General features: G+C 43.2%; 1 protein-coding gene across 1 annotated transcript in view; it reads right to left on the minus strand.

Moving 5' to 3' along the window:
* Positions 1-7,529, minus strand: part of COL23A1 (collagen type XXIII alpha 1 chain) — a gene marked incomplete at its 5' end in the record, with an annotated part of 352,873 nt that extends 345,344 nt beyond the window's left edge. The window contains one exon of the mRNA XM_082652209.1: positions 7,221-7,529. Within this exon, the coding sequence (XP_082508335.1) occupies positions 7,221-7,529 (309 nt within the window). The remainder of the gene's footprint in view (positions 1-7,220) is intronic.
* Positions 7,530-13,154: the final 5,625 nt, after the last annotated feature.

The raw sequence follows: 13,154 nt of genomic DNA on the forward strand, positions 1-13,154 counted from the left end.
AAGACTGAATCAGGAAGAAATAGAAAATATGAACAAACCAATCACAAGCAAGGAAATTGAAACTGTGATTAAAAATCTTCCAAACAAACAAAACCCCAGGACCAGATGGCTTCACAGGCGAATTCTATGAAACATTTAGAGAAGAGCTAACACCTATCCTTCTCAAACTCTTCCAAAATATAGCAGAGGGAGGAACACTCCCAAATTCATTCTACGAGGCCACCATGACCCTGATACCAAAACCAGACAAGGATGTCACAAAGAAAGAAAACTACAGGCCAATATCACTGATGAACATAGATGCAAAAATACTAGCAAACAGAATCCAACAGCACATTTAAAGGATCATACACCATGATCAAGTGGGGTTTATTCCAGGAATGCAAAGATTCTTCAATATATGCAAATCAGTGTGATAAACCATATTAACAAATTGAAGGAGAAAAACCATATGATCATCTCAATAGATGCAGAGAAAGCTTTTGACAAAATTCAACACCCATTTATGATAAAGACCCTGCAGAAAGTAGGCATAGAGGGAACTTTCCTCAACATAATAAAGGCCATATATGACAAGCCCACAGCCAACATCATCCTCAATGGTGAAAAACTGAAAGCATTTCCTCTAAGATCAGGAACAAGACAAGGTTGCCCACTCTCACCACTCTTATTCAACATAGTTTTGGAAGTTTTAGCCACAGCAATCAGAGAAGAAAAGGAAATAAAAGAAATCCAAATTGGAAAAGAAGAAGTAAAGCTGTCACTGCTTGCAGATGAAATGATACTATACAAAGAGAATGCTAAAGATGCTACCAGACAACTACTAGAGCTAATCAATGAATTTGGTAAAGTAGCAGGATACAAAATTAATGCACAGAAATCTCTGGCATTCCTATATACTAATGATGAAAAATATGAAAGTGAAATCAAGAAAACACTCCCATTTACCATTGCAACAAAAAGAATAAAACATCTAGGAATAAACCTACCTAAGGAGACAAAAGACCTGTAGGCAGAAAATTATAAGACACTGATGAAAGAAATCAAAGATGATACAAATAGATGGAGAGATATACCATGTTCTTGGATTGGAAGAATCAACATTGTGAAAATGACTCTACTACCCAAAGCAATCTACAGATCCAATGCAATCCCTATCAAACTACCACTGGCATTTTTCACAGAACTAGAACAAAAAATTTCACAATTTGTATGGAAACACAAAAGACCCCGAATAGCCAAAGCAATCTTGAGAACGAAAAACGCAGCCCTGACTTCAGACTATACTACAAAGCTACAGTAATCAAGACAGTATGGTACTGGCACAAAAACAGAAAGATAGATCAATGGAACAGGATAGAAAGCCTAGAGATAAACCCACGCACATATGGTCACCTTATCTTTGATAAAGGAGGCAGGAATGTACAGTGGAGAAAGGACAGCCTCTTCAATAAGTGGTGCTGGGAAAACTGGACAGGTACATGTAAAAGTATGAAATTAGATCATTCCCTAACAGCATACACAAAAATAAGCTCAAAATGGATTAAAGACCTAAATGTAAGGCCAGAAACTATCAAACTCTTAGAGGAAAACATAGGCAGAACACTCTATGACATAAATCACAGCAAGATCCTTTCTGACCCACCTCCTAGAGAAATGGAAATAAAAACAAAAATAAACAAATGGGACCTAAAGAAACTTCAAAGTTTTTGCACAGCAAAGGAAACCATAAACAAGACCAAAAGACAACCCTCAGAATGGGAGAAAATATTTGCAAATGAAGCAACTGACAAAGGATTAATTTCCAAAATTTACAAGCAGCTCATGCAGCTCAAGAACAAAAAAACAAACAACCCAATCCAAAAATGGGCAGAAAATCTAAATAGACATTTCTCCAAAGAAGATATATAGACTGCCAACAAACACATGAAAGAATGCTAACATCATTAATCATTAGAGAAATGCAAATCAAAACTACAATGAGATATTATCTCACACCAGTCAAAATGGCCATCATCAAAAAATCTAGAAACAATAAATGCTGGAGAGTATGTGGAGAAAAGGGAACACTCTTGCATTGCTGGTGGGAATGTGAATTGGTACAGCCACTATGGAGAACAGTATGGAGTTTCCTTAAAAAACTACAAATAGAACTACCATATGACCCAGCCATCCCACTACTGGGCATATACCCTGAGAAAACCATAATTCAAAAAGAGTCATGTACCAAAATGTTCATTGCAGCTCTGTTTACAATAGCCCGGAGATGGAAACAACCTAAGTGCCCATCATCGGATGAATGGATAAAGAAGATGTGGCACATATATACAATGGAATATTACTCAGCCATAAAAAGAAACAAAATTGAGCTATTTGTAATGAGGTGGACAGACCTAGAGTCTGTCATACAGAGCGAAATAAGTCAGAAAGAGAAAGACAAATACCGTATGCTAACAGATATATATGGCATTTAAGAAAAAAAAATATCATGAAGAACCTAGGGGTAAGACAGGAATAAAGACACAGACGTACTAGAGAACGGACTTGAGGATATGGGGAGGGGGAAGGGTGAGCTGTGACAAAGCAAGAGAGAGGCATGGACATATATACACTACCAAACGTAAGGTAGATAGCTAGTGGGAAGCAGCCACATAGCACAGGGAGATCAGCTCGGTGCTTTGTGACCCTCTGGAGGGGTGGGATAGGGAGGGTGGGAGGGAGGGAGACGCAAGAGGGAAGAGATATGGGAACATATGTATATGTATAACTGATTCACTTTGTTATAAAGCAGAAACTAACACACCATTGTAAAGCAATTATACCCCAATAAAGATGTTAAAAAATAAAATAAAATAAAACAAATGTCATGATGCTCTCAAACAAAGGTATAACTTGATATATGAGAAATAAAATGCACAATCCAAGGACAAAAAAAAAAACAAAAGACACAGACCTACTAGAGAATGGACTTGAGGATATGGGGAGGGGGAAGGGTAAGCTGTGACAAAGTGAGAGAGAGGCATGGACATATATACATTACCAAATGTAAAATAGCTAGCTAGTGGGAAGCAGCCGCATGGCACAGGGAGATCAGCTGGGTGCTTTGTGACCACCTGGATGGGTGGGATAGGGAGGGTGGGAGGGAGGGAGACGCAAGAGGGAGGAGATGGGAACATATGTATATGTATAACTGATTCACTTTGTTATAAAGCAGAAACTAACACACCATTGTAAAGCAATTATACTCCAATAAAGATGTAAAAAAAAAGAAAGAAAGTAAATGTAAAGCTGTGAGAGAAAATAAAAATAAAGTGACAGGGAAAACAAAACAAAAAAAAAGAGAATGGCAGAGAATGACCTGGCACCCAGTCATGGCCAAGTCATTGAACTAACCCAGGACCTGCAGGCTGACTTCCAGGATTCTCAGGTTATGCAAGATAATTCAATGACTGTACTGTTTAAGGAATCACACTTGGGGATTTTGGTACTCACCATCAAAAGACTTACTGACCAACACTTTCCTCTACATTATCTTATTTGCTCATCAGTACACAGGTAGTTGTGACCATCGTATTAGGGAAGAGGAAGTTGGAGCTCAGGAAGTTGAAGAGGTTAGATGCCAGGACTAGTAAATAGTGGGACTGAAACCCCATTTATCATCTACCCCTCTCTGACTGCTGGTCTAAATTCATTCAGCTTTCAGATCCCCGAACTTCAGGAGCACTGCTGCAAATCTTCAAAGCTAATGTGTAAAAGTCCAATTCAACAATTCCAAAATATATCTGTGAAAGGAATGCCCCAACAGTCGGCTCATTCTAAACATGCTGCTATTATTATAAAGCTCTCCTAAACTTCTGCAAAAAAAACAAGGAAAAAAAAAAGAGTGGAGAAATAAAGTGAGCATGCCAGGAAGTAACTGTAAACTTTTTTGGTTTGGGAGCCAGGAAATGTCAAGGAAACAAATGTAGCTATGATTTATACTCCATCTCCAGTTGTGCTATGGGACTCAAAAATTGCCATTTTTATTAAAGCATACACCTTAGAGCAGTCCTGATAAGTGACAAGCTGCCACAGAGGCCAAAAAAAGCTACATTTGATTCCTGATTTGGGTTTTATGGTAACTTAGTCAATATATATAGTTGATGGTAGGGAAGGAAAGGGCTTGAATTTTACCCTGAGTCTCTGGGCTTTTCTTGTTTTCAAACTGATTGGTCTGGAGAATGGAAGACCAACAGCCAACAATAAATCCATTGTAAGCTGAAAATAGTTTCCTCTGAATACAACTAAATATTTCTTTAATCCTTGCATTAAAGTTTTTACTGTGGTATAGCAGCTATTTTATTTACTCTAAAATTTAAGCTTTTGTAGTACTGTAACTATAGGTATAACTAATGGGGGGGTTGATTACCGAGGCAAGCTCTTTAAAGCACTTTAAAAGCATAATATCATATGCTTGTTTTGCATTTATATTTTTGGGTCATACTGAAGATACTATTGTTAATGACTCTTGCTCAAAAATCTTGCTTTTATTTTCTGAAAACCATTTCTTTATTTTGTACCATGGGAAGGGTCTTTAATAATCATGAGTTATCATGAATATTCCTTTTTTGTAGCTTCTATATCTACATTATCAGGCACATCAGCCAGTCCCAAAGAAGTTATTTCACAGTTCTGTTCCCAAGGGAACAAAGACAGTGGGTCCAATATTAACAGTGGCTTCTGTTGGCTTATTTTTTATTTTTTTCTGACATTAAAGTTGTGTATGGTTGGCAAGGATTTCTATTCTCTGAAAACAAGCTTGTTGGTAAAAGGACAAGCTGCAGGCATCCTCACATACACAGCTACTTCAGCACAGGCTGAAAGGATGCTTCACTGCGAACAAATTAGAACTGAAAAACATGTTCAAGTACAAAGGTTCTTTCTTTAAGAGATTTTCAGTTCATTATTTATTTGTCCTTCATATCAAATAGTTTTTCTAAATTATCTTCACATCTATTTAAACCCAATTACCAACTCCCACTATGCACCTCCCATGAGTCCCCTCATCTCAGCCAGGGACTCTCAGGGTCACTGGCCAGGCCATGTACATTTCCCATCCAGTGACATTTGTGAGAAGAATGGCTAGGAGCAGGAACAGACTGGTGCCCTGGGAAAGAGATGCCTTTTCACAGGGACACTGAAACAGTCAGAAGCTGAACCCCAACTGCATTCATAGTGTGGCATCTCAGATGCTCCAAGTAGAGACTCCTCAACACCAAACTTGGTTAGCTAGTAGCACAAGCATTAGGATGTGTCCTATGCTAATGATGTAGCCTGCAGAATGGTACAGCAAATCTCAAGTGGCAATCCCAGGATTTGAAATTTTCCCTTCCCCTTACTAATGAAGAGGAAAGAAGTGGGGGAGGTGGCGTGGGGGGGGTGGTATGGAGAGAGAGAGAGAGAGAAACAGAGAGGGAGAGAGAGGGGGAATACTCTGCCCAATAACTCCTTGGAAGCAGGATGAAGCCTCCTATGATCTGCATAGTTCAGGACTCGAATCTCAGCAGTGGCTGCTTTCCCAGCACTCTCCTCCCTATTAGAATGGACACAATTTGCAAGTTTCTTCTAAAAGGTTTTACTGGGATTTCTGATTTACTCAATCAAAGCTTGCAGTTTATTTTTTATTAAGTAAAAGGGGCCCCCCATTCGAAAGAACAGCCACAGTTATAGCACTAACAGGTAGAAATTTTACTGGCCCTCCATAAATCAATTCAATACCCTTGTCTCTAAGGATTTGCCAAAAGGTAATGGGCTGCAATTATGAAACCATCACCAGGAGTTGCCAGCAGAGATTTCTAAAGTCTGCAGGCACTTTCAAGAGGAACATAGGAAATCATTTCATGAAGCAGCAATTTTGCCCAAAACCAAGTTAGAAGAGATGTAACACTGGCTTAAATTAAAGTGACTAAGAAATAGGTATGGTGAACACAAAGGCATGGTACAGTTTTCTCCCATTCACCTTAAAGAATCCAAATTAACTAAAAAATGGATACACAGCTACATTAATAAAGATCACAGCTGGGCACAGTTCAGGGGAAATGGTAGTAACAGCCCTGCCCATCTTCTCCTCTACCTTGAAACACTGTGGTGCTATTCATACTACAGTTGAGGATGCCCTTTTGGGGAATATGCTTGTGATCTTGGGGTAGCTGCCTTTCCTAGGAAGAAGAGGATGGCTCAGGCAAGGGAGGCCAGCACAAGCAGGGGCGCTCTGGCCAGTCTACCACCACTGTTCTATGGGGAGGTGCCCTGCTGGAGGTTTTGATCAGCATGATGGGTGAGAGATTTGAAGTCTCACATGTGGCTCCTGCTTTGAAGACACATAGCAGCAACCTTAACAGAAGTGTCAGAGAGTCTCATATGATGCTTCCAGCAAGGAAACTCAGCATCTGCTGTGTCCACAATGCCCAGGTGGCATCGCCTAGGTGGCGTCGACCGAATCCAGAATCTGTACTTTTTGGCCCGGACTGTTTTTTATTCCCCTCACCCTGCCAAGCTGATGTTGGCACCCCCTCAGGTCTGGGTTGCCCTGGGTGAGCGCTGAGCCCAAGCAGCCCCAGGCACAGCACAGCATCTCCAAGATGGAGCTGTTCTGAAACACTTTCCTGAGGGGCCGGAGGGTGGACAGCGCAGGCTGGATTAACCATGCCCCTCCAAGGGCCCCGGCCAGGGTCTGACTGAGGTTTCCTGCCACCAGGAAACCTCCGGTCTGCTGGGAGCCCCACACCTCTGCAGGTATATCAGCGTTGGGAACAGTAGCTGCTACCAGTGACAGAAGTCACCACACACTTCCCGCAAAAGCTTCTTCATTATCCTGGCACAGGTAGGAAGGCAGGCGCTTAACGCAGGCGGGAAGCCACCGGTCCGAGCGCACACACCCGTGGAGACCCGCCCCCAGATCTGTTATTTCAAAGTTCTCAGTCTTTCCTCTTCCTCCCCCTGCTCGTCCCCGAAACAGCACTTCTAGGTTGTTTTTCACGCAGGCCGACCCTGAGGCTGGAGCGGGAACAGCAGGACCCCTCGGCCGCCAGCACCCCAGCCTCCCTCAGCACCCCACCCCACCCCCGGCCCCGCGCAGGCTGCTCGGACGGACTCGGGCGCTCACGGCTGGCGAGCGACCTTTCCTCACCGCAACGGCTCCCGGCGCACGGACACTCTCAGCCCTGCGCTCGGCGACTTACCTCGCGCAGCAGGCGCTCCAGTTGCGGCTCGGCCCAGGCGACCAGGGTGTCCGGCGACCCCGCGCGCCACAGCAGCTCCCGCTCTTCCTCGAGCGCCGCCACCCGGCCCTGCAGCGCGGCCGCCTGGACGCCCAGCAGCAGGCAGGCGGCCGCCGAGCCGGCGGAAAGCAGCAGGCACAGCGCGCTCACCGCCCAGGCCCCGGCTGCCGTCGCGGGACGCCCCGCGCCGCCGCTGCCGCCGCCGCCGCCGCCGCCGCCCGTCCGGCAGCCCTTACGCGCGTCGCCGCCGGCGCCCTGGCCTGGACTCATGGTGTGCTCGTCGCGGGTGGACTCTCAGAGGGGACGGTGCACAGAGCCGGGGTCGCTGGCTGAGCGTGCTGGAGCGTGCTGGAGAGCCCGAGGCACGAGGTCGGCCCGGCGCGGGGCTTGGCCTCCAGGCAGCAGCGGACCGCGGCGCACGCCCCCTTCCCTGCAGCCAGCTCCTCCACAGCGGCCACTTTGGGCAGTTTCCTCTATGCAAATAGACCCTGCCAGAAAAGGAGCCGGGACCCACCCAGGGGAGGAGCGGCCAGGCCTGCCCCGCGCGGCGAGGGGGCGGGGGCGGGGGCGGAAACGGAGCTGGCTAGCCCCACAGCGCGTACCTGGCTGACCCCGCGCGCAGCACGCACCTCCGCCCTCACCTGGACGCCAGGCTGCACCCTGGACGCCGGGCTGCACCCACTCCCGCGCATGCACCTCTGCGACTCCTCAGCCCGAGTTCCAGCTGCGATCCCAAGAGGTCTGTGGTGCACCCAGAGACTCAGAGCGCCTTCTGCAGCCTACCCCTGGCTGCGGCATCATTCATTTGTTGGGAAAATTCCCCTCGACTTGTAAATTAACCTGACACTTTGAAGTGTCAGAAGTTTTGAAGTACGAAACTTCAAACCCGGTGGAAAACTTAGTGAATCCTTTCTAGATGGTGCCCTAGCGCCGCTTGGTGGTGGAAAGCGACCTCTTGTGCATTCATACGCAGTCAGGGTCGGGATTGAGCCTAGTGGAAGGATGCCTCTTAGAATATTTAATACTCTCACCATTTATTATGTGCCAGACAGGCGGTGCTGGAAACAAATTGTAAGACCTTGTTCCTGACCTAGAGAATTCTTTCATTTGAGAAAATTTAGGCTTTAACAAATGCAAAAGATAGGGAAAAAGAACTCCAACTTTTGATGAGCTGATGGCTTAATTCTGTACTGGAAACACAACTTGGCCAAAAATAATCATCTAGTATGCACCACATTTAACCTATACTGCGATTCTGATGCAAATGTACACCACAGGGTTAAAGTAGGAAAGCCTGAATGAGAATCAAATGGCTGGAACAGTCTTTTTCAAGAAAGGGGGGCAAGGCTGGAAGTCAAGCACATTCTCTGCTGGCTCAGATTCCTACCAGGCATATTGTATCCTAAAATGGGTCCCACATAACTCTCCCACTAACTCCAGTAATAATCAAATAAAAACAACAGACTTGCTTGGACCTTTGTAATTTGGGCAAATCCACAGCCGGTTTTGAAAAAAAGACCTGTTATATCTTCCCACCCTCTGGGTATCTTTGGATTTATTAGCGTCTTTGGACAGCTCTTAACACTGTTGAGGACTTTCAGCTGACATATTCCTCCTTAATCCCTTAATTTGGAGGGGAAAATTACCTCCAAGATTGGAATAAAACAAGTGGTTGGCATCTCACCTCTGCAACTTTGTAGCTGTGACCTTAGGTAACTTGGGGTCACAGTTAAGTGGTTATACAGAGATAGGTCTTGCTAAGATCTAGCATATGCCCAATAAGTAGTTTGAAAAGTACTTGCTCAGCAAACTGGATTGTCTTCTTTGAAAAGAGGCCAACACCATATTACAAATTGGCACATCATTCTTGCTACAAACACATAGGCAAATTGCCCATCACCTGCATGTATTGTTCACCATATTCCAGAAGCTTCTGTGTATTAAACAAGCCAAGCTCATTGGTCTCTTTGGCCTTTGCCCTTGCCTACAGCCTCACTATCTGGAATATCCTGCTCTCAGATCTTTGAGCAAGCTCCTCCTTCAGGTCAAGGTCCCAGGTCCTCAAACCTCACTATCTCCAAAAGACCTGTCCAATCTAAGGAGGCTTCACTCGCAGGCCTCAGAAGGATTACTCAGGAAGATAATTTATCACTGTTTGAAGTTACCTTTTTATTAACAAGACAAAGTTACCCATTTGTCTTGTTCGCCCCTGTTTTCTCAAAGAGCGGTACAGGATCTGGCAAATATTTGTCAAGTGAATTAAGGAAGGGCGAAAATATGTTTACTGCCTACAGCAGAAAATACTCTATTTTGTAAGTTGAGGTCCTGGAAGGAACAGATGGCATCCTCAGACTGAAGACAGTCTGACTGTAGAGACTGTCTACATGGTGGGGCAGATTAAGGGAAGCCAACAGGGGATGTTGAAGAAGCACTCTGGAGTATAAACAGTGGGAGGCCATTACCATCTCTAGCTACAGGGGGGAGAAGGAGGAACTGTGTGGGAACCCTGTGAATGCTCGGAGCTAGACAAAGGTCAACTCAACAGGAGCTGTGGCCTTTGGTCAAGGGATACCACTTCTGCAAAACCATGGCTTGGAAGGTAAGGAGCTGGGGGATAATCTCTCTCTCCTCTTAACTCTCTGATCTGCTGGTCCTCCCACTGACCAAACCTACAGGGCAAGGGAGCCCAGATGATGCAATGCAAAGAGGTCAGCCTCCTAAGGGCAGAGAGCTGAGTCAGAGTGGTGGAGAGCAGATCTGGGGGGTGGGCAGGAATCCACTGCATTCCCTAACATGCATATAGATTACCAAGGTCAATTACCAAGTCAGGCTTGACTAGATCCAAATTCAATTTTTTTGTTTTAAAGGCAGTGATACCCCACAGGTGCTGTGTATTTCCTACTGCATCACCTCAGACGCATATCAACACATCCATCTGGTTGCCAACCTGAGATTCAGCCTGATCCCTTCATTATAAAGTTCTCCATCAGTTTTCCCCTCATGGTTTTAGCATCCACTGATGATTGGTGCCCAAATATATTATTTCATAAAGAGTAGCAACACAGTGTATTTCTAACATCCCTTCTGTATTTATCAGAAGGAATACTATTAAAAAACTTCATTAACTATCAGTTTACAGGATAAGTGGGGACTAGAGGAAAGGACACCACTCCAATGAAATATTGAGTATGGGAAATTCTCTCAAGACAAATGACCAAGTTTCAATTAGCAAAGAAATAAAAAGGGGAGAAAAAAAGGCACATAGTGATTAAGAGATCTGAGACAAATTAGCTATGTGTGGACCCTGACTCGGTACTGATTCAAACTAACTTAAAATAACTCTTTAGACAATCATGAAACTTTATAGACTCTACCAGATAAGGAATTATTTTGTTAGGTGTGATACTGGCACTAAAAACTCACGTTAAAAGATATACAGTACAGAAATATGGATGAAATGGTATCTGACATTTGTACTTAAATGCAACAGGAAAATAAGTTGGGGAACTGATGAAACAAAATTTGCAAAATGTTTTTAATTTTTTAAGCTGGGCTATATATAGAGGTTCATTATTCAACTTTTGCATTTTATTTTTAATAATCACTAACATAAAACTGGCCGCAAAGGCTGGACTGGCCAAGGAGTTATAAAGCCAACCTGACTTAAAACTTTACCTTCCCTCTATAAAAATATGGAAAAAATAAAACCAATTAACCAACTAAACTTTAGATTAAGGATTTAGCTGGATATAGCAACTTCTCAAAAATCGTGATCAAATGATCAACTTTTAAGAATTAAAATTATTTCTACCTATTTATTTGCAAACGTGCAACCTACTAAGCCAACAATTACTGATGTTATTAATACTGTTATTGACTCATGAATTCTTCTGTTCTATTTGAAAAGGTCGCCTTTTTTTGTTGTTGGCTGCTTGGCATGTGGGATCTTAGTTCCCTAACCAGGGATTGAACCAGTGCCCCCTGCAGTGGAAGCAGAGTCCTAACCACTGGACCACCAGGGAATTCCCTGAAAATGCAGTTTGTTAAACAAAGTACTAGATGTTCAAATTTACAAAATTTTTAAAACTTATTTATTTTTGGCTGTGTTGGGTCTTCATTGCTGCGTGCAGGCTTTCTCTAGTTGCGGTGAGTGGGGACTACTCTTCGTTGTGGTGTGCAGGCTTCTCATTGCGGTGGTTTCTCTTATGGAGCATGGGCTCTAGGCACGCGGTCTTCAGTACTTGCAGCACATGGGCATGCCGTCTTCAGTACTTGCAGCACATGGGCTCAGTAATTGTGGCTCTTGGGCTCTAGAGCTCAGGCTCAGCAGTTGTGGCACACCAACTTAGTTGCTTCACGCCATGTGGGATCTTCCTGGACCGGGGCTCGAACCCGCATCATCTGCATTAGCAGGTGGATTCTTAACCACTGCACCACCCTGGAAGTCCCTGGATGTTTAAATTTAAAATACCTTACTTGCACCAAATTTTGTGGGAATCAGAAATTTCAAACTGGAAATGAGTTAAAAAGCCAGGCCACGCTGACAAAGTGTTTCTTCATTCCAGGATGTCAAGATAAGTTTAAATACAGGTTATCTGCCTATCTACTTAAAACAGAGTATATTTTCAAATTATCATACCATTTTAACCATTTTGATGGTTGAAGCTATGTATCAACTACTAAAGAAAAACGTGAGAAAAACTGAATCCAAGTAATTAAACTATTAGCCATTACATTCATTTCATCCCATTTCACAGAACCATGAACAAGAATCAAACTTAAGTTTTTAACTCAGTAAGTTGTATTATCACAAGAATGCACAATGCTAGAATCTAGGATACCTGAGTTTAAGTCACAATTCAGCCACAATTATTAGGAGTCGTGGCTGAGTCACTTCTAATTTCTCTAGCATCTAGCCCTTCAAGATTATTCAGAGGAATAGTTTTCAGTTGTACGAACTACAAAACTTCATTGGGTATTTTTCTACTGTCAACTGGATAAGTCAATTTTATTCGTCTACTCCAAAAATTTTGATGAATGCATGGATGAGAACACCTGAGCTATAAGCAGTAGCAGAAAACACTGGAAATAACCTATTTAGCTGCACTTTTAAAACTAGGTTTGACGTCAGTGGAATTTCTAGAAATAGTAATCTATGAGACATCAAATCATGAGGGAAAATACCCAGTTACAAACGATCCATATTTATACACCAGCCATTCTAAACGTTTCCTGTTAGTGCTGAAGCTCCCAACACTGTCAAATAAAACCCTGGCGCTTTCAGAAATTGAGTTCAGAAGTACAAGGAAAAAGGCAATTAAGAGTAGGAACCTGAGAGTTCACAGAAGATGGGAAGGAAGGTTAGCAGTAGACACTCATATGATACCAGAGATACCATCCTCACCACTAAACTTTTCTTCTATCCTACCTAATTCACTGAAGTTTCACTTTAATTCCTAAACTTCCATGAATTAGGCCTAGGAACTAGCAAATACCCTTAGTGAAGAATGTAAATACTTTTCAGCAGGGAAAGGGGTTAGCAATCATTATCTTCTTAGTAAGAAATAGTGTGGATATTTTTCTTTCCTCCTATATCCTGAGATCAGCTACTCCAAAGGAATGAGTTTCTGATGGGGGAGGAAGTAAACATTAATTTGGGAACTTGGAGCACTTGTAGGGAAAGGTCAGGAGGCTTAGGTAGTAGAGTGGCACCAGCAGTATGGAAATGGAGAGGAAAATAAAGGATGGCTGACTTCTTAATCTCTGTAACGACATTGCTGTGTTAAGGAAAAACCTTTTCTTTACATCAAATGCTCCTTTAAAAAAACCTTATAACATATAACATAGTTATATAACATATAACATATGTAGACTGTAGTTATATAACATATGTAG

The sequence above is a fragment of the Grampus griseus genome (assembly GCF_964374135.1).
Source record: "Grampus griseus genome assembly, chromosome: 3".
In the NCBI taxonomy this organism is placed as follows: Eukaryota; Metazoa; Chordata; class Mammalia; order Artiodactyla; family Delphinidae; genus Grampus; species Grampus griseus.